This window comes from Miniopterus natalensis, chromosome 15, assembly GCF_054644295.1.
Source record: "Miniopterus natalensis isolate mMinNat1 chromosome 15, mMinNat1.hap1, whole genome shotgun sequence".
NCBI classification, from domain to species: domain Eukaryota; kingdom Metazoa; phylum Chordata; class Mammalia; order Chiroptera; family Miniopteridae; genus Miniopterus; species Miniopterus natalensis.
Window position 1 is genome coordinate 25,532,189 of NC_142095.1, and position 23,722 is coordinate 25,555,910.

General features: G+C 32.9%; 1 protein-coding gene across 1 annotated transcript in view; it reads right to left on the bottom strand.

Annotated features, from left to right (window-relative positions):
• The window catches only part of STAG1 (STAG1 cohesin complex component), a 269,636-nt gene that overhangs the window by 41,670 nt on the left and 204,244 nt on the right, over positions 1-23,722 (bottom strand). Inside the window, exons 16-22 of the mRNA XM_016224325.2 lie at positions 18,619-18,722; positions 15,803-15,895; positions 15,615-15,704; positions 15,254-15,457; positions 13,969-14,039; positions 12,421-12,508; positions 3,344-3,424 (exon numbers count right to left, since the gene is read on the bottom strand). Coding sequence (XP_016079811.1) covers positions 3,344-3,424; positions 12,421-12,508; positions 13,969-14,039; positions 15,254-15,457; positions 15,615-15,704; positions 15,803-15,895; positions 18,619-18,722 — 731 coding nt within the window. The remainder of the gene's footprint in view (positions 1-3,343; positions 3,425-12,420; positions 12,509-13,968; positions 14,040-15,253; positions 15,458-15,614; positions 15,705-15,802; positions 15,896-18,618; positions 18,723-23,722) is intronic.

Below are 23,722 nucleotides of genomic sequence, written 5' to 3' on the forward strand. Positions count from 1 at the left end.
AACTGTTAATTATATGTGATAACCCAAAACCTAAGATTAGATTGGAGAATCAAAATGTTTTTGTACTCGTTTTAAAAAATTAATTTTTATGATAAAATTATAACTGTTAAGCATCACCAAACAAAATAACCACTCAAACAGTATCAAAAAGTATAAAGCGAAAAGTAAATTTCTTCTTATGCCTGCCCCCCCAAAATTTCTATTTCCCAGAGATCAGCACTGTTAAGGTTCTTGTATACCTATCCAGACATGTTTAGTATATCAGTTATTAATCATAATGTAGATTACAGAGTTTTAGAGCTAGAAAACGTTGCCACAATACATCTTTCAATTTTACAAATAAGTAACGTGAATCACAGATAAATGATTTTTAAAATTGTTATTAATATTTGGAAAGCACTTTACAACTGATGTAAATGCTTTGACATAAGTTACTGGCTTTAAAATTACTATTTTTTTATTGAGCTTACTGGGGTAACATTGGTTAACAAAAACATACAGGTTTCAAGTGTACAACTCAACAAAACATCATCTGCACACTGCATCACACCCATGGCCTAAAGTCAAGTCTCTTTCTGTCCCCATTCGTCCCCACTTTGTCCTCGTCCACCTTGCCCCACCCCCCTTTCCCTCTGGCAATCACCACACTGTGGTCTGTTTCTATGTGATATATTTAAGTCACTTGCCTCAAGATTATTTACATAATAAGCTAATGATTGGCTAGAACTATAGTTAGGAAGTCAATATCTTATCAAGTGGGATGTTAATAATATAAATTATATGTGTACAAAGCTTATGCATATGGCTCTGAAATTTTCAAAGATATCCTACATCATACAGGGGATTAGAAAGCTTGGAAATTCCTAATCCATTAATTAATATATATGAGTCATTAAAATAATTGTTTTAAAAGGAAGAATCTTAGCAATGAAAGATTTTTAAAGTTTGCATGTATCTTGAAGATTCATGCTTTTTAAGATGATCACTTAGAAAACCACTTTATAGACACAACTGAACACAAAGATTACTAAATATAGGATGTCCCCAAAAATGTACATACACACTTTGAGTAATTATAAAGGCAGTGTTTATTAAAATACACTTCATTTTCAAAATTGAGCTATCAGCTGTTAAAGTGTGTATACTTTTTTGGGGACACCCTGTATATTTTGAATAAAAAAATTATCGACAACTTTAAAGTGAGAAGAAATAACTTGAGAGATACCTATGTAAGAATTTCACATATAATATAAATGCACAAAAAACTATAAATAGAAATCAACTGAATAATAAGAGCACCTAAAAGATGCTACAGCCTCTTTCTGGCATAAAAGAAATCAGTATTGGCCACAAAATCTGCATTGCCACCCTGGCAATGACAATCACAAAATCTGTTGATTAATGACAAAAATAAAGCCCTCATTTATAAGGAGAGTATGTCAGATCAAAATTAAACAGAAAGGCAAGAAACCTCAAAATAATTCTGCTATAATAGGGTTAAAAATATAGAAAATATTTGAAGAAGTGGATTCAATGATAGAGATTCTTACTCCAATTATGGAATGCAGTTGTAAAAGAACAAAATTTAAATTCAATTTAACAGATAAATTAACCATTAATTTTGTTAAACTCTTAGACAAGTATTGATTCCAAATTTATTAAAATGCAATTATCAACATTCAACCAAAATATAAGTAACTCAGATAACCAAAATGATCTCAGTGGAAACAAAACAAACAAAAAAACCCCCAAAACTATCAAGATGAAAAAAATTGAAATAGAAGTTTATTGTAACATATAATGAACTCTTGTTGTCAAAATTTAACTTACATATATACTCAATCTTCTTTACTTTTACCATATTAAAGAACATTTCTAAAAACATGAAAATGTAATGCAATTTTCAAGTGGCTTTTGTTACTAATAAAAGGTTAACTTTAATTTTTGCTTATCAAGACTAAATTGTCAATAAAATAAAAAAAACCCAGGAGGCTACCAATATATCACCATCCTTCTAATTAAAAACAAACAAAAACGCCAGTTACTTTCCAACGGCAGAAAAATCCTCAAATTATTAATCAGAAGGGTAAAAAGAAAAAAATGTTACTCTGAAAACGCTCTATATCAAGCTATTGATTTTGTACAGAAATGTATTATTAATCTTCTTTACTGGTTGAACATCTTGTGTTTTATAAGGTGAAGATATGTAAACATCATATTTTTACTTGGTTCTTTATCAGGTGTTTGCTCTTTACTCATATGTTCAAGTCTCTCTCATTTAAAGAGAGATAGAGAATATTTTAAATCAAAATCTCATTTTTAATTTTTTAAATATATCTTTATTGACTTCAGACAGAGGGGGAGAGAGAAAGAGAGAGAAACATCAATGATGAGAGAGTCGTCATTGATCGGCTGCCTCCTGCCTGCCCCCGACTGGGGATTGAACCCGCAACCGGGGCATATGGCCTGGCTGGGAATCGAACCTCAATCTCCTGGATCCTAGGCTGATGCTCACCCTCGGAGCTACGCCTGGCAGGGCTTATTTTTCATTTTTTAATGAACCACTGTAGTAGTATAAATTTAGGGTGAAAACCTATGTGAAAGTCAACTCATGGTTATAAATCTTCATGGGAGACCTGAATTTAACAGGCTTGTTTTCCTTGGATTTCTCCATGAATGGAACCTGGTGTGGGTTTATTCCTGGAGCTGGGAGTTGCTCTTTAGGATCCCAAATTTTCAGGGAGATATGCTACCTAAAAGACATTCCACCTTGGAAGGGCCTTACAATTTGTCTAGATTAGAAAAGGTCCTTAAGGTTAAGTAAGCTTTAGCGCTCTGTTGACTCTCTTGAATCCTAGTTTCACTTAATATCTGGTTTGTATTTCCCTTTTCGTTTTGTATGGTCAGTCGTAAATTAAAAATTAAAAAAAAATAAATCCAACAATTTGAGTTGTTTTTAACAAGAGTATTATTATTTAGTTTGAGCCCCAAGGTGCTATAATGCCAGAACTAAAAGCTACATAGTATTACCTCTCAATATTATTCGATTTTTTTATAGTATGTTACCTATCAGAGCTCTTTTGGTTTTTACAATAGTTATTTCTTGTAAGAATTTTAACTTTGTGTATATATAAACTATATATCTATTGCTTGAAGACTGGTTATCTTCCAAAGAGATAAAATATACTTACTCATAGGATAAAGAAAGAATTGATAACAATAACTATTTTATATTCAAAACAATAATTTGTTATAACTGATAACAATAAATTATTAAATATAAATTAAGTGAAGTTATTTTACTTTAGTAATAACCCTTCTGCCTACATAAACTCTTACTTACTTTGGAAGGAGAACCATCAGTAATTTTCACCAACTGCCAAAGAATCGAGTAATGGGAACACTGCAATGCCTGTACGACTATCTGTATCAAATAAAAAAATTCAAACAAATGAGACATAATTTACATCTTCACAGTTTATATCATACAATGTTTATCATATTTTATAGTACAAACTTTTATAGAATTAAGGAGAATGCATAAAATAAAATTTGGTTACAAAAAAGGACAAACCAATATATCATTCTAGAGAATAAAGATAATGTATCTTAACAACCCTTTGCTTCAAACAAAAATGTACTGCCATGAATACTTTGCCTATTCAGATTTTTAAAAGAAGATATATCTAAAACTAAAAAATTTATCCAAATTTTTATAATCAAATAATTACTTATTTTGTTTTAAAGCATTTTAAATGTAAAATATAACACCCATACAAGAATGTGCATAAAACATACATAAAACTTGAAACTATTATAAAATAATATTTATTGAATGTTAACTGCAATGAAAAATTAAAATAAAATAATTAAAAGAAAAAAACATAGAACTTAATGAATGCTGTACTTTACAACCCCATGACTATTTTTATGTAACTGCCAATTTGTACTTTTTAATTCCTCCATCTTTTTCACTCATTCCCTCCAAATCCCTCCCATCTGGCAAACATCAATTTGTTCTCTGTATTTATGAGTTTGGGAAAAGAGTAGTTTTGAACCATGGATGGGAATCTGCACATGAGGAGGGCTAAGTCATACATGGATTTCTGAGTGTGTACGGGGTGTGCGGATGTGTAGGCACCCGTAACCCCAACATTGTTCCAGGGTCAATAATAATCTCTCTCCCTAAGGGTAACAGTTATTTTTACTTTTCAGGCAATCAGTACATTTTTAACAACCTAAGTCTGTATCCCTAAATACTAAGCTTATTATGCCTTGTTGTCAACCATATATAAATGGAATCATAAAATATGTATGTTTGAATCTGACCTTTTTCATTTAATCATTTACTTTCAAGATTTACATATGTTGTTGCATGTAGCTATAGCTCATTATTTTTTTGCCCCTGTACAATATTTAGGACATCTTCCTAATTATTTATTCATTCTATTATTAAACTTTTACAATGCTTCTAGTCTTAGGGCATTATGAATAATGCTGCTATGAACATTCTTATAAATGTCTCCTGGTGCATTATGTGTTTAGAGGTTCTTAAAAGTTTTTAGTTCTCAGAACATCTTTACATTCTTAAAAATTACTAAGAACCCCAAAGGGTTTTTGTTTAGGTGAGTTACATATCAGTATTACCATGAGAAATTAAAACTAATAAATGTTTAAAATATTAAGGCACTGAAAAGTAAATTGTTTATATCATAACACAGTATTTCTTAAAAACCTAAATTTTTTTAAAAGATAAAAATTTAGTGGGAAGAATGGTACTGTTTTACATTTTTGCAGATCTCTTTAATATATGGCTTCACAGCAAACTGGAGTTTCGTATCTGCTCTGCACTCTGTTACAATATGCTGTTTTGACTGAAGTATATGAAAAAAACTCAAGAGTCATAGATCAGTTGGGAAAAAAGTATATTTTTTACTAGATATCATCAGATGTTTAAATTTGGTGCTTTTATTATGTATGAGTACTTCCTTAATGTGGTTACTAATTTACATGTCTCTAAATGCCACGAGGATGGGCACCTTTTCATTTTTTATTGGCATTGAATTCTGTTTTGTAAAATTTTGTCTCTATTCTTCAAAGAGACAAATAACAGAATTCATGAAAATAAAATTGAAGGAATCGTAACATAAAGAATTTCATTTTAAATAGCTTTTACTACACTTTTGTTTGAATACATGGTTTATCTTTACTGCAATAAAGCATATCTAATAACATGATATTCCATTATTATAGTGTCCCTATTACACCTTCTCTACTTAAACTAAAAACCATAGGATGACTATATATAGGGACTAAATCAAAAGAGAAATCAGTAAATGACATGCTACAGGAAGCAGTTGAGAGTTTTAGCTGGTTTTATCAAAAAATATTCAGGTTTCAGACCACTTAAGCAAAAGATACCTCTAATGTAACTACTCAGCACTGAAAATAACTCATCAGAATTAGAGGGATGAGTTATGCTGCTTTTAATGTAACACTAACGAGATGATATCGGGGTTTTATTAAATATAATAATTAAAGATTGATTCATGTAAGAATGCCAGAAACAAGACTACAGAAACACTATCAAGTTATGAACATTAATGCTACAGAAATCACTTTGCTATACTTAGAAGATGCTCAATATGGTACGCCTACACCTACTGGTCCTGAGACACCTTTTGATAATCTCTTTAATATAAGTGGTTTATATGGAAGGAAAAGAGAATATTAAAATTTCTCTTAAATTTGAAAAGACCTTAATTGTTAAATTACTAGAAAAGTGATATACAAATTATTTACAATCAAAAGGAAATTAAGACATGGAAAAAAAGCAATGTTGAAGAAATGCTTAATTTGGGTGCTACCACTTAGCCTAATATCTACAAATATCATTTTCTTTCCTTCTACATTTCTATTGAATTATATTCTAGGAATATTCAAATTGTTTTCCACAAGTTTTGCAGAAATTTCTTGGAGATGGTTATGAGGAAAGAGAGACTGTTGATCTCTATATCTATTTCAAATAGAGCATCCCCACTTTAATCTGCCTTTTCTTAACTACCAGTGCTCTGAACCTAGAGAAGATCTTCAAATAATAAATAGCAAGTATTGGTCTGATGAGAAATCATTTCTTCCAATCCTAGTCCTCTGTCCTTGTGTTTTTGCAAAGTAACACTGTTCTACGGAGGACCCAGTCATGTGTATTGCACATTTCTGGGCAGAAGTAGTTAAGAAGTCAGAGTGCCTTTTCCATCTTCTCCTCCCCTGTATGCCAGCAGGATACCAATGCCCCAAGAGATCTTGGGTCCTTGAACAACTAGGTGGTGCAGTGATACCCCACTTCCCTTAATTGTACTTTATGGTTATGGGAGTGAGAACAAAATTTCTATTGTGTTAAGCCACTGGGATAGAGACTAATCTATTATAACAGTTAGTATCTAAACCAACATAAATATTCTTTTACTATTAGTGTTTTTTCTTAATAATAATTTTTAACTATTCAAAGAAACTATAGCTCTTTATCTTTTTAAAAAATTTATTGATTGATTTGAGAGAGAGAAGGGGGAAGAGAGAGAAAGAGAGAGAGAGACATGTTGATTTGCTGTTCTACTTATTTATGTTACTTATGCATTCATTGGTTTATTCTTGTTTGTGCCCTGACTGGGGACTGAACCTGCAACCTTGGCACATTGGGACGATGCTCTAACCAACTGAGCTACATGGCCAGGGCCCATAGCTCTTTACCTTTGATTAGCAGACTGAAGCAATGAGAATCATTCAACATGTGGCTAATGATATCACATATCTTGAAGATAAACTGTATTATTCCATGTAAATTAAGACCAAGGAATAAGCTCCTAGAATTAGTTTAGGTTTAAAATAGCTTAATTTGGATGAAAAGTAAAATCTGATTAAAAACTAGAGAATAATAAGGAAAAATGTAATACATATGCATGTGTAGATATCTAATTATCTACACATATAGGGCATGTTTAAAATTCTGAAGATCCACGTAAGTGTGGGGTAAATTTGGGCTCTTTCACTTCGCTGTTTGCCAGAGACTTTAAGGTGAAGGACGATTAAATTTTTTAGTGGACACGTCCATGACAAAAGGGTGAACTAAACCTAACACTATTCTGGTTCTGGTATCCAATGCTGATCTTTCTATGATACTCAGACTAGGTTAATATAAGTAATGATTAATCTTCTACTTTAACTTACATAATAAATTAAAAGACTTCCCAAGGAATGGGTTACATAGGAGGCTAAAGGACATAAATCCTTGGCAGTTCTAGATTTTGGAATTTTACTGTCAAGTTTTTGTGTTTGTTTTTTATAAAAACCAAGCATCTGTAACATGAGTATGAAGACATATATGACATGTCACTAAGCCAAGAGTGGAATATTATATTCTATTTTTGTAATATCACTTTATGCTGATCTCCAAAAGGGGGTTTGGTATATAGTGGAAAGCACAATGGACCAGGAATTTACATCATACAGCCCCAGGCCTGCAATTTTATTTTATTTTATTTTTATTAATCCTCACCTGAGGATATTTTTTCCATTTTCATAGAGTAGAAAGGAGAGAGGGAGGGCGAGAGAGGGACAGAGGAAAAAGAGAGAAACATCAGGTGAGGGAGACACATCAACTGGCTGCCTCCTGCATGTGCCCCAACTGGGGCCGGGAATTGAACCTGCAACCCAAGTACATGCCCTTGACCGGGAAACAGACTCGAGACCCTTTGGAGGTCAGTTGATGTTCTAACCACTGAGCACACCGGCCAGGACGCCCAGGCCTGCTCTTAAACAGTTTATCTACACTAGTGTTTTCTCCCCCAAACACACTGTAGGCTGTAACAACAACAACAAAATCTTGCCACCTTCCATCTCAGTGATCTATATGCTCAAAAGACTAAAAAAACAATTTCTGCTACTAACTTTGAAATAAAGTAATATAAGCAAACAGTTGTCCAAACAATATATACAACCATCTAAAGTACCTAAACCATTAAGAAACAATAACATACTTTGTGGATAGAATTACGGTATAACAGAAAGGGTGGAAGTAGAGAACATCAATAATTTCAAGAGATATTAAAAATGAAATGAATGATTCATGCAAATAGTTTCCAAAGATTAAAAAAAGACAATATACTAAAATACAAGAAAAAAAATAGTATATTTGTGACTTGGAAATACGTAGAAAGGCTTTCTAAGCAAGACATCAAAGACAAAATATAACAAAAATACATAATTTTGATTATATAAAAATAGAAAACACTTATTCTGTACAAGACAACATGATATATGTAATTAATTGATGTCTGTTTCTCTCTTCCTCCCCCTTCCTCTCTTCTCTCTCTAAAAAAAAAAACAAAACAAAAAACAAAACACCCCCCAACTAGATCAGTAGAAAGCAAATCACAGAGGATCTTACTGGAGGGTAACCATCTGGCTTATGCCTATGTCCTGGTGTAATTATTCATAGTACTCCTTTTCACTTTTAAAAGAATACTTGTTTGGACAATAATATGGTCACCTTACCATGACAAAGAAATCTAGATGTTATCCTAAAAATGGTAGGTAATGCATAGGGATATTTGAACAGAAGAGTAATATAATCAGCTGTTTCAAAACTATCTCACTAACAACAGCAAAAAGAAGTGATCCTATTGTTCATTGTTAACATTTTAAATATAATATTTAATACTTCAGAAAGTGTTGTATTAAAAAAGTACAATAAAATTAACCTATAAACAGCCCAGCTGGTGTGGCTCAGAGGTTGAGCGTCAACCCAGGAAAAAGGAGATCGCTGGTTCAATTCCCTGTCAGGGCACATGCCAGGGTTACGGCTCAATGCCCAGTGGGGTGTGTGCAGGAGGCAGCCAACTGATGATGTTTCTCTCTCATCAATGTTTCTATCGCTCTATCCCTCTCCCTTCCTCTCTCTTTAAAAATCAATAAAAACATATAAAAATATTAACCTACAAACAGACTACTCAATTTAAGAACTAGTATGATGCCAATAACTTTGTATCTACCTAAAAGCTCTTCACTTGTTCCTTAGGACTGGTAAATCATTCCACTAAATTTCATGTATATCATGCCTTGGCTTTTAAAAAACACACTGTAATCACATATGTCACATATAAATATCATTAGATGATACATGGCTTATTTTTGCTAGTGATGGAGCTTTTCAAAAATGGTGTAACACTGTATGTAGTCTTTTGAGAGAGATGTACTTCATGCTTGTCATGCTTCTGAGCAACTTAAGAGGATTTAAAAAATTACAAATTCTCATGCTCCACTCCTGAAGATTAAGAGTCAGTAGGAAAAAAATTAACAAAACAACCTGAATAGCCAAAGCAATCTTGAGAAAAAAGAACAAAGCTGGAGGCATCACCTTCCCTGATTTCAAACTACATTACAAAGCTACAGTAATCAAAATGGTATGATATTGGCATAAAACCAGGCACACAGATCAATGGAACAGAATAAAGAGCCCAGAAATAAGCTCTCATATATATGGTCAACTTGTTTATGACAAAAGAATAAAATGAACTACTATCTTACACCACACACAAAAATTAGTTTATGATTAAACATGAACGCCAGACCTAAAACCTTAAAACTCCTAGAAGAAAATACAGGTGATAAGCTCCCTGACATTAGTCTTGGTGATGAGTTTTAGATCTGACACCGAAAGCAAAATAAACAAGTGGGACTACATTAAACTAAAAAGCTTTCGCAGAGTAAAGAAAACCATCAAAAAAATGAAAAACTAACCAAATAGAAGAAAATATCTGCTAATTACATATCTGATAAGGATTAATATCTAAAACATATTAAGAACTCATACAACTCAATAACAAAAAAACCCAAACAATCCAATTAAAAAATGGTCAGAGGATCTGGATAGACATTTTCCCAATGACGATATATAGCAGTCCCTTGGTATCCATGGGAGATTGGTTCCAGAACGCTGTGTGGATACCAGATTCCAAGGATGCTCAAAGGCCCTTATATAAAATGGCATAGAATGATGCATACGGTTGAACCTCTACATCTGTGGATTCCCAACCACAGATGGAAAATACTGTTTTTAATCCGCAGGTGGTTGAATTCGTGGATTCAACTGTACTGACTGTACAGCTGACTGTATATAAAAAGATACTGAGCATCACCAATCATCAGAGAAATGCAAATCAAAACCACAAAGAAATTTCACCTCACACACCTATTAAAATGGCTATTATAAAAAAGACGAGGTAATAAATGCTGGTTAGAATGCTGAAAAAAGGAAAACCTTGTGCACTGCCAGTGGAAATGTATAGGCATACCTTGTTTTATTGTGCTTCACTTTCTTGTGTTTCACAGATGTTGAGATTTTTACAAATTGAAGCAAGACCCTCTACCAGTAAAAATATTACAATTCATTTTATTGTGGTGGTCTGGAACCCAACTCTAAGGTATGCCTATAAACTGGTGCAGCTATGGAAAACAGTTTGGAGGTTCCTCAACAAATTAAAAAGAGAACTACTGATCCAGTAATTCGACTTTTGTATATTTTCCAGATATATGCACACTCATGTTTATTGCAGCATCATTTACAATAACCAAGATGTGGAAACAACCTAAGTGTCTACTGTGAATGAATGGATAAAAAAATGTGGTACATATATGTAATGGAATATTATTCAGTCATGAAAAAGAAGGAAATCTTGCTATTTGTGACAACATAGTTGGACCTTGAAGGCATTACGTTGAGTGAAATAAGTCAGACAGAGAAAGTCAAATACTATATGATCTCATTTATATATGGAATCTTAAAACAAACACGCACACACAAACCACTAACAAACCAAGATCATAGATACAGAAGACAAATCAGTGGTTGCCAGTGGCGGGAGGTAGGGGGTGGGTCAAAGGGTAGAGGGAGTCAAAAGTTACAAACTTCCATTGGGATGTAATGTATAGCATGTTGACTATAGTTAGTAATATTGCATTGCATATTAAAGTTTCTAAGGGAATAGATCTAAAAATTCTCATCACAAGAAAAAAATCTGTAACTATGTATGATAAGACTATGTAACTATGTATGGTAAGGCTTACTGTGGCGATCATTTCATAATATACACAAACATTGAATTATACTGTATACCTGAAACCAATATAATGTTTCATGTAAAAAATACCTGTTTTTTTTAAAAAGGAAATAATTTAACAACTTTTTTCAGTTTATTTTAATTTAAATAATTTTTGCAGTCATATATAACTGAGCTTTGGCAGAAAGGGCTAAAATATAAGAATAAAGATTGTATCATATCTGCCTATCCTTTTTGGTTCTGAAATTTCCACCATGTGATAAATGTTTTCTTTTGTTCTTATAGGTTGCATTTTGGTCTACAGCTTTATAAACTTCAAAATATATACTAGGTCAGGCTTTGAAATGGCCTTCTTAAGTGTGAGAAACAACTACTCTGCCCTTTTATTTTTATCCTCATTCATTAAAAAAACAAAACTAAGGTATAATTTATAAAGGCAAATTTATTGCTTTTAACGTACAGTTCTTCGTGTTTTGACAAATGTATAGTTATGTAGCCACCAAAACAATCAAGAGAGAGAACAGTTCCATTACCCCTCAAATTCCCCCCACATGCCTGGAGATACGTTTTTTGCACCTAGTTTTGCCTTTGCTAGGATGTACAATGTAATTAAACAGTGTGTAGATTTGTGCATCTGGCTTCTTTGACTCTATATAATGCTACTGAGATTCATCCATGTTGTTGTTGCATGTAGTTCCTTCCATACCACTGATGAGAAGTATTCTACTGTATGGATGTTATCATACAATCTGTTTTCATACATTCACCAGCTAATGAACAATTAAGTTGGCTATTCTAAATCTCTTCCAGACTAGAGAAAGCTTGTTGAATTCTTGCCCTTTTCACTCCAACTTATACATATATGAATGCAAAGTACTACAATCTGCTAAAGGTCCCCAAACTTATTTAACTATATATGGTTCTACTACAAAAACTAAGCAATACCTAAGGCTTACTATTATACGTACCTAAAATAGTGCCTGGAAAGCAGCCATGATCAGAAATTTTCATTATACTGAATTAATCAAGTTTTAAAACTGCTACTATAGCAATATTTTTCCTAAAAAAGTAATACTGTTTACCTTAACATTAAAATTTTAAGAACATTATAGAAAAGGTTTCCTATTTTTTTCTGCTCAAACCTGAAATATATCAGTAACATTTAATCACTATGGCAATAATTCTCACAGAAGGTGGCTAAAGAATTACCAACGACTATCTATGAAAGGCTTTTTGTAATCCTGTGTGATATCAAAAAAGCTTAGCTTTCTGAAATGAGATAGAAGGAAGATTAATAAACTCCTACCTGTTCTGGCATAGCTCCATGTTCAATTCCAGTCTTCAATAATCTGTAGCAATTACCAAACAGATCCCATTTTGTGAGATCATGAGCACTAAAATAAACAAAAATGTATTAACTTTATTCTAGAGTGAAGGAAAATTTAAATTTGAGCTCAGTTTCAGTGGCTAGAAGAATAAAATAACTTCATTTTCTTGTAAAGTTGAAAAAGATCCACAAAGGAAATATTTGAGTGATCATACTCAGGAAGGAAAAAAGGGGAATGAGAGGGGGAAAGAAAGGGGTAGAGCGAGCTCAAGCTGATATTAGGAATTCATTAAAAGAAATCAGTAACAAAACTTCACACATTTAAGTGAAGATTACTACCACATGGTCAACCTACGCTCATATTCCATAGATGCTAACTTTTCTTTCAAATATAAATATATGTGACAAAAAAAGAAAATATGGCAAAGCTCAATAACTTTAGTGTAGCTATCTACATGAGCTGATGAGATAATGCTGACATTTTAAATTGTCATGAGCTCTACTACTAAAACAATATAGATAATTGGCTGTCAACTTTTATTTTCATACATCTAAATATTTTAAAAAATAAGTTTGTGTCTCCATGAAATACCAAAAAATGTACTTTGTATATAAAGAAAAGGCTTAGATTTTGGATAATGCTTTGAAATTTGAAGTATTCATTGACCTACACTTAAGGCCTACACTTAAACATTCTTTTGACAACAAAGTTCTTTATTTTCTTTTCTTTATGGAGAGGATAAGCATGTCTTACTATAAGGGACATGCAAATTACAATTTGAAAATGACACTAATTTCCTTGAATAAGCCTTTTATCCTTATTCAAATCCAACTGTTCTGTCCTGGCTCCCGTGGCTCAGTGGTTAGAGCTTCAGCCCATGAACCAAAGGATTACAAGTTTGGTCAAGGGCATGTACCTGGTTGCAGATTTGATATCTGGACCCTCATTGGAGTGCGTGTGGGAGGCAACCAATCCATGTGTCTCTCTCACATTGATGTTTCTCTCTCCCCCTCCCTCCCTTCCACTCTCTCTGAAAATCAATAGAAAAAATAGCCTTGGGTAAGGGTTAACAAAACAAAACAAAAAAGCAACAAAAAACATCCAACTGTTCTGTCTACATAAAACAAATAAATAAAAACTGAAAGCTCACAGAAATAACTTTGATGCCTTTCCCCAAAACATTATTTCTTACTTAGGATTTTAAAAAGCTATCAATTGAAAATTATACCTCTGAAACTAGTTTACAGAATAACCTCATCAAGTGTTAAAAATACAAATTAACTTAAACTTTCACAGTGTGCATTACAGGGAATACTAAATCTTACTCCTTAAGTAACCATATTATAATAAAACCCCATAATTTATCTGAAGAAAATTAGAATAAAAAAGAAAAAAATCATAACACCTCAATATTTCTGTAAAATTTCCCACTGCTATATGGATGTTAAACATTACAAAGACAGTCAGTCTGTTTTATGCTGGCTAATCTGTTATTCAATGAATCTACTTTCAATAAAACCACGTACTTGTGAAAAGAGGTTAACCGCTTTAATGTAGAAAGAACATTGTAAATATCATCATCATCAGCTTCTTCTCCCTATAAATAAAAAGTAAACATCACCTCATTACCATAACTTTACTTATCCTCAAATCCACATGAAAGTCTAGTAATACTTACTGCATAAATATTGTTTTTTTATATATAGAGTATATATTCACTGTTGGTAAATAACAAAATACAAATAAAGCAAAAAATAAAAAAATCAAGAACACCCATAATCCCAACCCTGAAAGATAAACAATTTTTGTCTTTTAAACAATGTCATAAACATGACTTTGTCTACTTTTCTGATTAATACTTTAGGATAAATTACTTGAAATTACTGAGTGAAAAGGTATGTATGCATGTTAAAATTTTAATTATTTCAAAGATTTTACTGATTGTCAGTTACTTCTGTAGCTTCAAAATAAAATCACAATAAAAAAATGGTTGAGAAAATTTAAGTTTTAAAAATAAAAGTGGGGAAAAATCAGTTACATGGATTAAGATGATGATCAGCCTGGACCTCAGAGCACAGAAAGCTGTGAGGGTTCAAGATTGCCTTACACAGATTGGAGGGGGAGGACAGGATGCGAGAATCACAGAAATAATTATAAAAATAACCAGTTGGAGATGCTTGCTGCTATCTTGGGCACACCAATGGTAATCAGCCATCCCTTATAAGCACACAATTTTAATGTTCTTTCATTAGTATATCATAATAACTTAGTAATATTAAAATGCAAATTAGGCTCTAGCAATAGAAAAAAAAATGACTTAAGAAAAGCCAGTCCTTAAAAATATTTTTCTTAAAAGATAAAAAAACTAGCTTGTATGAAACAACATTTTAAAATAAAAATAAATTATAATAGCTCTGGCTAGTGTGGCTCAGTTGGTTGAGTGTAGTCCTGTGCACCTAAAGGTTGCTGGTTCGATTCTTGGTCAGGGCACATGCCTGGGTTGTGGGCTTGATCTCTGGTAAAGGGCGTGAAGGAGGCAGCTGATCCATGTTTCCCTCTCCCATCAATGTTTCTCATTCTCTCTCCCTCTCCCTTCCTCTCTCTTTAAAAACCAATAAATAATCTTAAAAAAAAAGCATAGCCAAGGTTGATCCTCATAGGATGAACAATTGCAATAACGCTGCTAAGTTCTGAAAGGTGTGGAGAATTCTACTAAATTTTATTTTAAAATGGAAATAATTTACACACTCAGCTACCTTTAATAATTATTAGCCAAAGTTATTATATGTACACATTAACTTTATAACATACCTCTTGCAACAGATCTTCCACAGAATGATTGAATCGATCTACAAACTCATCAATCAGCTGGCTTCGAGCTATGTCAACTCTGTTCTGGATAGTATACTCTTCACTACATAAGATGCTATAGGTTTTACTGCAGGCTTCTAAAACATCTGATTCTACATGTTTTTCCACAACAAACTTAATCTGTTTTAATAAAGCATCCAGATGCTGAGGAAGAAAGAAAATCACAACTATAATATATAGATAAAACAAAAATAAGCATCTTTCAGATAACAAATTAAGTCTATATGAGCACGTATAATTAAAATAACCCAGTTAATAAAACTGAATACAATAGCAGAATTTCAATTTCACAGTGTCTTACCTTTTCCATTCTACCTGTGCTATAAATTTCTAGATCAAAATACTGTGGGATTTGTAGCAAGTTTGCTACTTTCTCTGCATCTGCAGAATACTGGAAGGAAGAAAAAAAAGAAAGTAACTACTTTGATAGTATAGTGTAATAAGCAAACTTAGTGATATATTATTACAAAAATGTAAATGAAACTATACCTTTGATAACAACATAGGAAGTGTGATAATAAAATGCTCAGTCAATTTGTTCCTATCATCTATTTGAGTTTTCCTTTCTTTGGCAGTTAGCACCTAGGAATAAATTTAAATGGGCAGAGAATAAGAGTGTTATGTACTAATTTAAAAATCTAGAATGTTACACAGAATAATGAAGCACTGACAGATAGTATTAACCAAGAATTTTAAGAGGAGCTTAACAAACTACTTACTAAAATAAAGACATCTAGTTTTATGCAAATTTCTAGTTAACATGCACTAGTACTTTATTAAATAGCTATTTATTTAAGAATCATTAAAGTTTAGATAAATCACTACTTATTTAAATTAAGTGAAAACAAAAAAAAATTTCTATGAAACTACAGTATGAATAGAAAAATATTGGAAGCAATGGAGAAACAATTTTTCTAGAGTTTTAATCTCAATACGTTAACAGTGATCTCCCCCTACGTTTAACACAGTTTTCTAAAAATATTTAGGAATTAATGCTTTTTAAATGCCATCAGTAGCCAATAAATTTTCACTTATTTTTACAGCATATACTAACAATATCTCTGGAAACATTTACATTGAGTTCTTCTTGTAACAAAGCTCATAAATCTGTTAGCAATAATTAAAGAGAGGTATAGCCTGTGGTCAGTGTACAAATTCAAGCTGATAATGCCCATCACCTTAGCCTGTATTCAACTAGTTAAATCATAGGTGGTTCCAAAAATAAAATACTAAAATGCAAGCTCAGCTAAGATAATCATTTTCCCCAAAGTATTCTGCATTTTGTTATTATTTTGAAGGACTTTAGCATCATGATGTTGATTGGTTTTATAGACCAGAAACAGTCCAATATAAATTGCCACTTTATAAATGTCAATCCCAAAGTTTGAGAACATGTGAAAGAAATAACAGGGCCTCTTATCTGATTCTTCCTCCAGGGACTTTATTGTTTTTCAACCTCTTATATATATAAAATAATCACTTGGGAATGATCTACCAAATATTGTGTTTAGTTCTGCAGAAAGCAATTAAAGAGATTACATATGAAATAGAATATATGTCTAGGAATATTTTCAAGATACTGAGAAGTCTTAAAATTCATTTGACAATGTATGAAAGGTCTAAGGATACTGATCTTAGGGAAATAGCTATCTTTGACTAAATAATCATTAGGTCAAGAATTCATCCAATCTTCACAATATCTCCAATGGGACAGTAAAAATGGCATAATGCCTATGAAGGGGGAATTTGTCAATATCTAACAAAATTGTATACATATTTTCCCCCCTAGTTCCTTGAATATATTTTCCTTTAATTCTTTGGACATATTTATAAAAAGGACTCTGAAATCTTCACTAAATCCAAAAACTGGACTTACTGAGAAGCCATTTCTATTGTCTGCTTTTTTCCCTGAGTATTGTCACATTTTACTGTTTCTTTGTATGGCTATAATTTTTCTGCAAAAGTAGACATATCTGGATAATATAGTAAATATAGATTTTTAACTTAATTTTTAAAGTTTTGTTTAAAAAATAAGTAACCTTTAACTTAAACTGTGTAATTAGTAACTCCCATTATGTGTGGCCTCTGCCTGAAATTTTTATTATTGTTTTTTAGCCTGTCTTCCTATGAGTCCCTTCTGTTTTTCAACAGATTACTGGTCAATGATTTGGGCAGAGGTTGTGCTCAAATACTTCAAAATCTAAGGCTTCTCCCTTCTGAGACCTGACCTGTTTGTGGGTTAGAGAACATATTCAAAGTTAAACTAGTTCTTACGTTTGGCTTGACTTTTATTTTAGGTTAGGATTTCTCCAGTTTCCCAGCCAGCCAAGGATGTGTGGAGAGCTTATGGATTTCTTATTTACAGAACTTTTTAGTTATCTTTGCTGGTCCACTGATCTTCCCAAAAGGGACCACAACCTCTGAATGTCACAGATGTGGGTATTCCCTGGTTGTTTCTACCAAGTTTGCCATTTCTAGTTGACAGAGGGACTTTTGCCACTCATCCCTTATTGAGTCTACCCCGCCTGACAGAAAAGCTGTTGGTCTCTATAGACAGATAAACTCTGGTATGTTCTAATACCTGGTAAAACTACAGATCTCATCAATCAAACTTCTGGGGTGTGTGTGTACTGTATGCAACCCCAAGTAAGGAGGCTATATATCCCTGCTATATTTATCGAAAGCTTTAGCAATTTTTCAAGAAAAATGCTTCCCTCTTTTTTTTTTAAATCTTTGGTGAAGTTCCAGAGTCCTAGTATGTTTTTTGTTTGTTTGGTGTGTGTGTTTTTTCAAATAATTTTTCCAGTTTTATACTTTTTTTCCCCCCAGAGAGGAACTGCCTACCTCTTCATATCACCAGAAACAATCTTCCCATCTGTGATTATTTCAATTTATCTTTAATACCAATAAAACATGCATTATTAGCTCCCATATTACAGATGAGGAAATAAATGCACAAAGAAAATAATCAACTATCTGAAGATTACATAGTTGCTAAATGGAAGAGCTTGCAAACTAGGCAGTTTGCCTTCAAAGACTTTCTGCACTTTTAACATATAGATGTGAAAATTTTTAGAAGTCCTAGTCTACAGGCAGGGATAGGTGCTATAGGAGCATGGAAAAAAATAATCTATTTTTGGAACCTGAATATAGCAGACAATATAAAGATGAAACACCACAGCATGTATCATTTACAAAAATATCATGTTTTTAGGGATACATATACCAGTAAAATTTTCAAATATTTAAGACAGTTAATTACATTAAAACCTTTTTTTGGTAGATTTATCACTAATGTAACTTACTCTCTTGCCAGTACCCCTTCCCACAGGAGGATGTGCCTCAGCAGCTTGACGAATTGTACAAACCATTAGCTCTATTAGAGCACTCTCTTGACGGTCAGACATTGCTAAGGCGAAACAACACACATTAGGTATAAAGTTTATAGAAAAAATATGCTAAACATAAAAACAATTATAAAAACTTGCAAATTTTAAAGACTGAAGCTCTGAATCTTGTTGTTTTTTAAAGAAGTAGTATGTCTTAAGTCAAACAAGAAACATATATGTAAAATATAGAAAAAGAGGGTAAATTCTGGTCTGTTCTACTACCTGGTCTCTTCTAATACCGTGCTTCTGAGTTAGGCAGAATTTTACTGTATTTCCTTCCATATAATTTGAAAGCTCATATAATAAGGTATCTTTTAAAATTTTTATTATTTTTTAATCCTCACCGAGGACAAGTTTTTTATTGATTTTTAGAGAGAGAAACATCGATTGGCTGCCTCCCGCATGAGCACCCCGGCTGGGGATTGAACCCACAACCTTTTGGTGTCTAGGTGATGCTCCAGCCAACTGAGCCACCCAGTCAAGGTAAGGCATCTTTTTTTTTTTTTTAAAGAAGAGATCATGCTACATATATTTTAAATTAACAATAGATTTTGAGTATCTTTTAAGTCACTGTATACTTATATGATTATCTTCTATAACTATAAATTATTATATAATTTGTTACACAATTTAGTCAACCTCCTACTAATGTTCAAATTGTTTCCAAATTTTTATCATCATAAACAATGCAGCAATAAATGTCATTAATACACAAATATTTATGTAACTGATTTCTGAATAATAAATACCCAAGAGGAGTAATGGGTCAAAGGTTAAAATCTTGACAAAAGTTCTTTATTGCAATTCACTCTTCCAACTACAATCACGAGAATGTTTGGTTTCTCAGATCCCTGACAGGAGTGAATGTTATAAATCCCTTTAATTTTTGCCAATTCAATGATTGAAAATGGTATTTCATTGTTATTTTGCTCCTTCTTATCTACTAATTAATTAGTGGAGTGTGTTTTCTTATTAATTTTGAGTTTTTTCTTGAGATTTTTCTATCTTTATTCTTTGCCCATTTTTCTACTGTTATACACCTTATTTACAAACTCTTGTATGTTAGGAATAGTAAATGTCTTTTGAACGATGCAAACTTCTTCTCCCAGTTTGTCCTTTTGTTGTTACTCTTTATAGTACAGTATCTTTTGTGAGGAAGAGTTAACTTTTACAAAGTCACATCTGTCCCAATTTGTTTAATGGCGTCTGGGTTTCTTTTTGTTCTTTCCAGTTTTAATGAGATATAACTGACATACAGCACTGTATAAGTTTAAGTTGTACAGTATAATGAACTGCCTTACATACACTGCAAAATGATTACCACAGTAAGTTTAGTTAACATCCCCACCATTTCATACAGACACAAACAGGTTTCTGGGTTTCTTGTATTGCTTTCAAAGGTCTCTTTGTTCTAGAAATTATAGAAATACATTTTCTTCTTCACTGTCATCTTTCTTTCCCTCTCTCCTATCCTTTGCTTGTTTCTAAACTTTTAATCTGTCTGGAATTTCTTTCTGCTGACAGTATAAAGTATGGGTCTATTTATTCCCACCAGATGAAGAGTCAATTATCCTCCAACATTGTTGAATAAATTCACCAGCTTTCCCTGCTGAATTTAAATGTTACCTTTTGATATATTTTAGGCTCTTATATAAACTTAGATCTATTTCTGGATTCTTTATTTAGTTTCACTAATGTATCTATTTCTATTACACTGCCATATTGTTTTGATTATAGCAGCTTTGTAATGTTGTAGTATACCTTAATATGTAACTCAATTCACCTAATTTGAATATTTAGTGGAACAAAATTCCCTTAACTAGTTCTTTTTCTAAAATTTTTCTAATGCTGATGGCAAATGATTAAGCATTTTCTATGTATAAGACACTGTTATAAGTGATTTATATGCATTAACTTTGTTTATCCTCAAAAGAATTCCAGAAGATAGAACTAACATCCTCACACTCCACACATGGGAAAATGAGCAACACAGAGAGGTTAAATAACTTTTCAAAGCACTAGCTTAGCAGTAGAGCCATTAATGAACTCATGTAGTCTGACTCCAGCATCTGTGCTCTTAAGCACGATGCCATACTGCCTTTTTCACATAAGCTTAAAATTCTATATAAACTTTAAAATCATTTTTAGTTCCTCGTCACTTCACAGAACTCTTAAACCCAGTGGAATTCAGACTGGTATTTTAAGAAAATTAAACATTATATTGAGAATAACTGACATTATGTTTCCAGCCAGAAACATAATATAGCCCTTTTCATTTTTGAGATCTTTTTTATGTTATTTAACAAAACATTATGGTTTTCTTCACGTTGATTCTGTACTTTACTTGTTGCACTCAATCCTTTGTATTTTTAAAGATAGATGTTCAGACTAATTTGAATAGTTTAATTCTATCTTTCTGTCTCCCTTTGCCCTCTATCTCCTTTCCTCTGTGTACTTATTTGTCTTATAGGGCAACAGATGTGGAGATTCTAGAGACAGAAGTGGTTATAAACTGATTGAAAAGAAAATAAGATTTAGAAATTTAGAAGTTTATGCTAATTATTTTACAATAAATTTGGGCAACAATGAAAAGGCAAACAAAGACATAACATCTTGTCCTTTATTGTGTACCAAAGTTATCCTGTATAGGAATACGTATGCACATCCTAATTCAGTCATTTTAAAAAATAAATCCTCACAGGAGCATATGTTTTTATTGATTTTGAGAGAGAGGAAGGAAGACAGAAACATCAATGTGAAAGAGAAACATTGATCAGCTGCCTCCCATATACGCTCCAATGGGGGACAGAACCCACCACCTAGGTATGTGCTCTGACTGGAAATTGAACCCTCGACTTCTTGGTGTATGGGACAACCTCCAACCAACTGAGCAACCTGGCCAGGGCCTAATTCAATCATTTAAAACATTTTATAGTCTGAGGAAAAATACATGAACGTTAGTTTGTCTTAGGAAAACCACATGAAATAGCTTCAGTTTTTCCATTTATACTCCGACCCTATACCTAATAATATGAAAAAGATTTCCACCCAATAAAACAACTAAGTTTCTACTTTTATGATTCTAGAATTTCATAATTTTTCACATTTGGCTGGGGATAAACGAATGACAAGGTTGTCTATGAACTAAATGCATTTACTTCTATTTAGGGGAAAAATCCAGTTCTATGGAAAGTGAGGAGATAGAGAACAAGTTATCTCAAGTATGGAAACATTCCCCTACTATACACTAAACTCCACATTAGTGTTGAAAAATAACCCAATTGTACACAGTGTCCAATGACGTCAATTTTGTTATTCACTTTATAATTCGAAACCATTCACTGACACAAGGCAAATGCAAAACAACTGAAATCACTTTTGGGATATGACAGCAAAGCCAAATAATAAAATTGAAAGCAAAACAAGAGTGGACTGATTAAAAAAAGGCAAATAGCCACAGAACATATATACACAGTCCATGGACACAGACAATAAAGTGGTAAAGCCAGGGGAAGGGTGGTGGGGGCTGGGAGGAGGTGGGCAAAAGGAGGGGGAAGGGGGACATCTGTAATAGTGTTAACAACAAAAAATTTTTTTTAAAAAAAGCAAAGCAGACATTATGCCTGACAAGAGCCAAATACACACAATACTTGGAACATATAGGTAGCTAGATGTTTATACTATGAATTATCAGGTAACTACACAACTCTGAAATCTTTGGAAACCTCTTTGTACATCATTTCCATTTCCACATTACTGATTTTATTCTTATCACCATGAACTCTGACTTCTCTCCTTACTACCACTGAAAAGAAATGCTTAAAAGTCACCAATGACCAAAATCATCTAGTCCTTCTTCTCTTCTGCAATATGTGATGTTATTAAGCATAGCTCTCTTGAATCCTCTCTTTACTGGGCTTCTACAATGTACAATTATCTGTTTTCCCTTTTAAAGCTTGCTAGAGCTCTTATCTCTCTTGCTCTTCCTGTTTCTGTCCCCTGTCCAAAATCTTTCTCTCTCTCTCTCTCAAATATGTCTTTACTGATTTCAGAGAGAGGAAGGGAGAGAGAGAGAGACAGAAACATCAATGATGAGAGAGTCGTCATTATCGGCTGCCTCCTGCATGCCCCCCCGCTGGGGATCGAGCCCGCAACCCAGGCATATACCCTGACCAGGAATCGAACTGGGATCTCCTCGATCATAGGTCAAAGCTCAACCACGAAGCCACACCAGGGGGGCCACAATCTTTAAAACTCAGCCACAGGCTCTCTTTCCTTCTTTATAATCCATCTTCCTCTTTTACATTTTTGTTATCATTTACCATAGAGACCACTGCAAAGTTACCAAATTGGTCTTGTGTCTACTCCAAACCATATTTACATAAAGCATTTTTCTTAAAATATAAATTGGATTATATCACTCTCCTGTTTAAAATCCTTCAATGGCTCCTGATTACACTTGGAATGAGCTAAGTAAGTCCACTTATGAACTAAAAAAAAGGTTCTGCATCATCTGGCCCTACCTCTTTCTCATCTTGTGCTACTGGCTCACTATGCTCTACCACTGCAGCTCCTCGAATGTAACAATATCATCATGCTTCAGATACTCTGCAATTGCTATTACTTCTATCTAGACATCTTTTTTTTGACAATTTCCATGGCAAGGCCCCTCATCCTTTAGACTCTTGGTTCACAGGTGGCCTCCTCAGAAAGAGATTCCATTTAGGATTCAATCTAAAGATGGACCATTCATTATTACTATTACCTACCACACACAAACTCTTGAAATTATTCTGTTTACTTGGTTTTGGCCTGCTCTCCACTCTAGGATATAAGCTCCATGTGGAAGTGAACTGATTTCAGTGCTCAGTACACTAGTTAGCACATAGAAGATGGTCAATAAATATTTTAAAATTATAAATGAGTTAATGATTCCCTGCTTTGAAGAATTCCATTTGTCCACATTTACTTCACCCATCAATTGGGTTATATAATTTTTCTAATGCTAATGAAAGGTTGT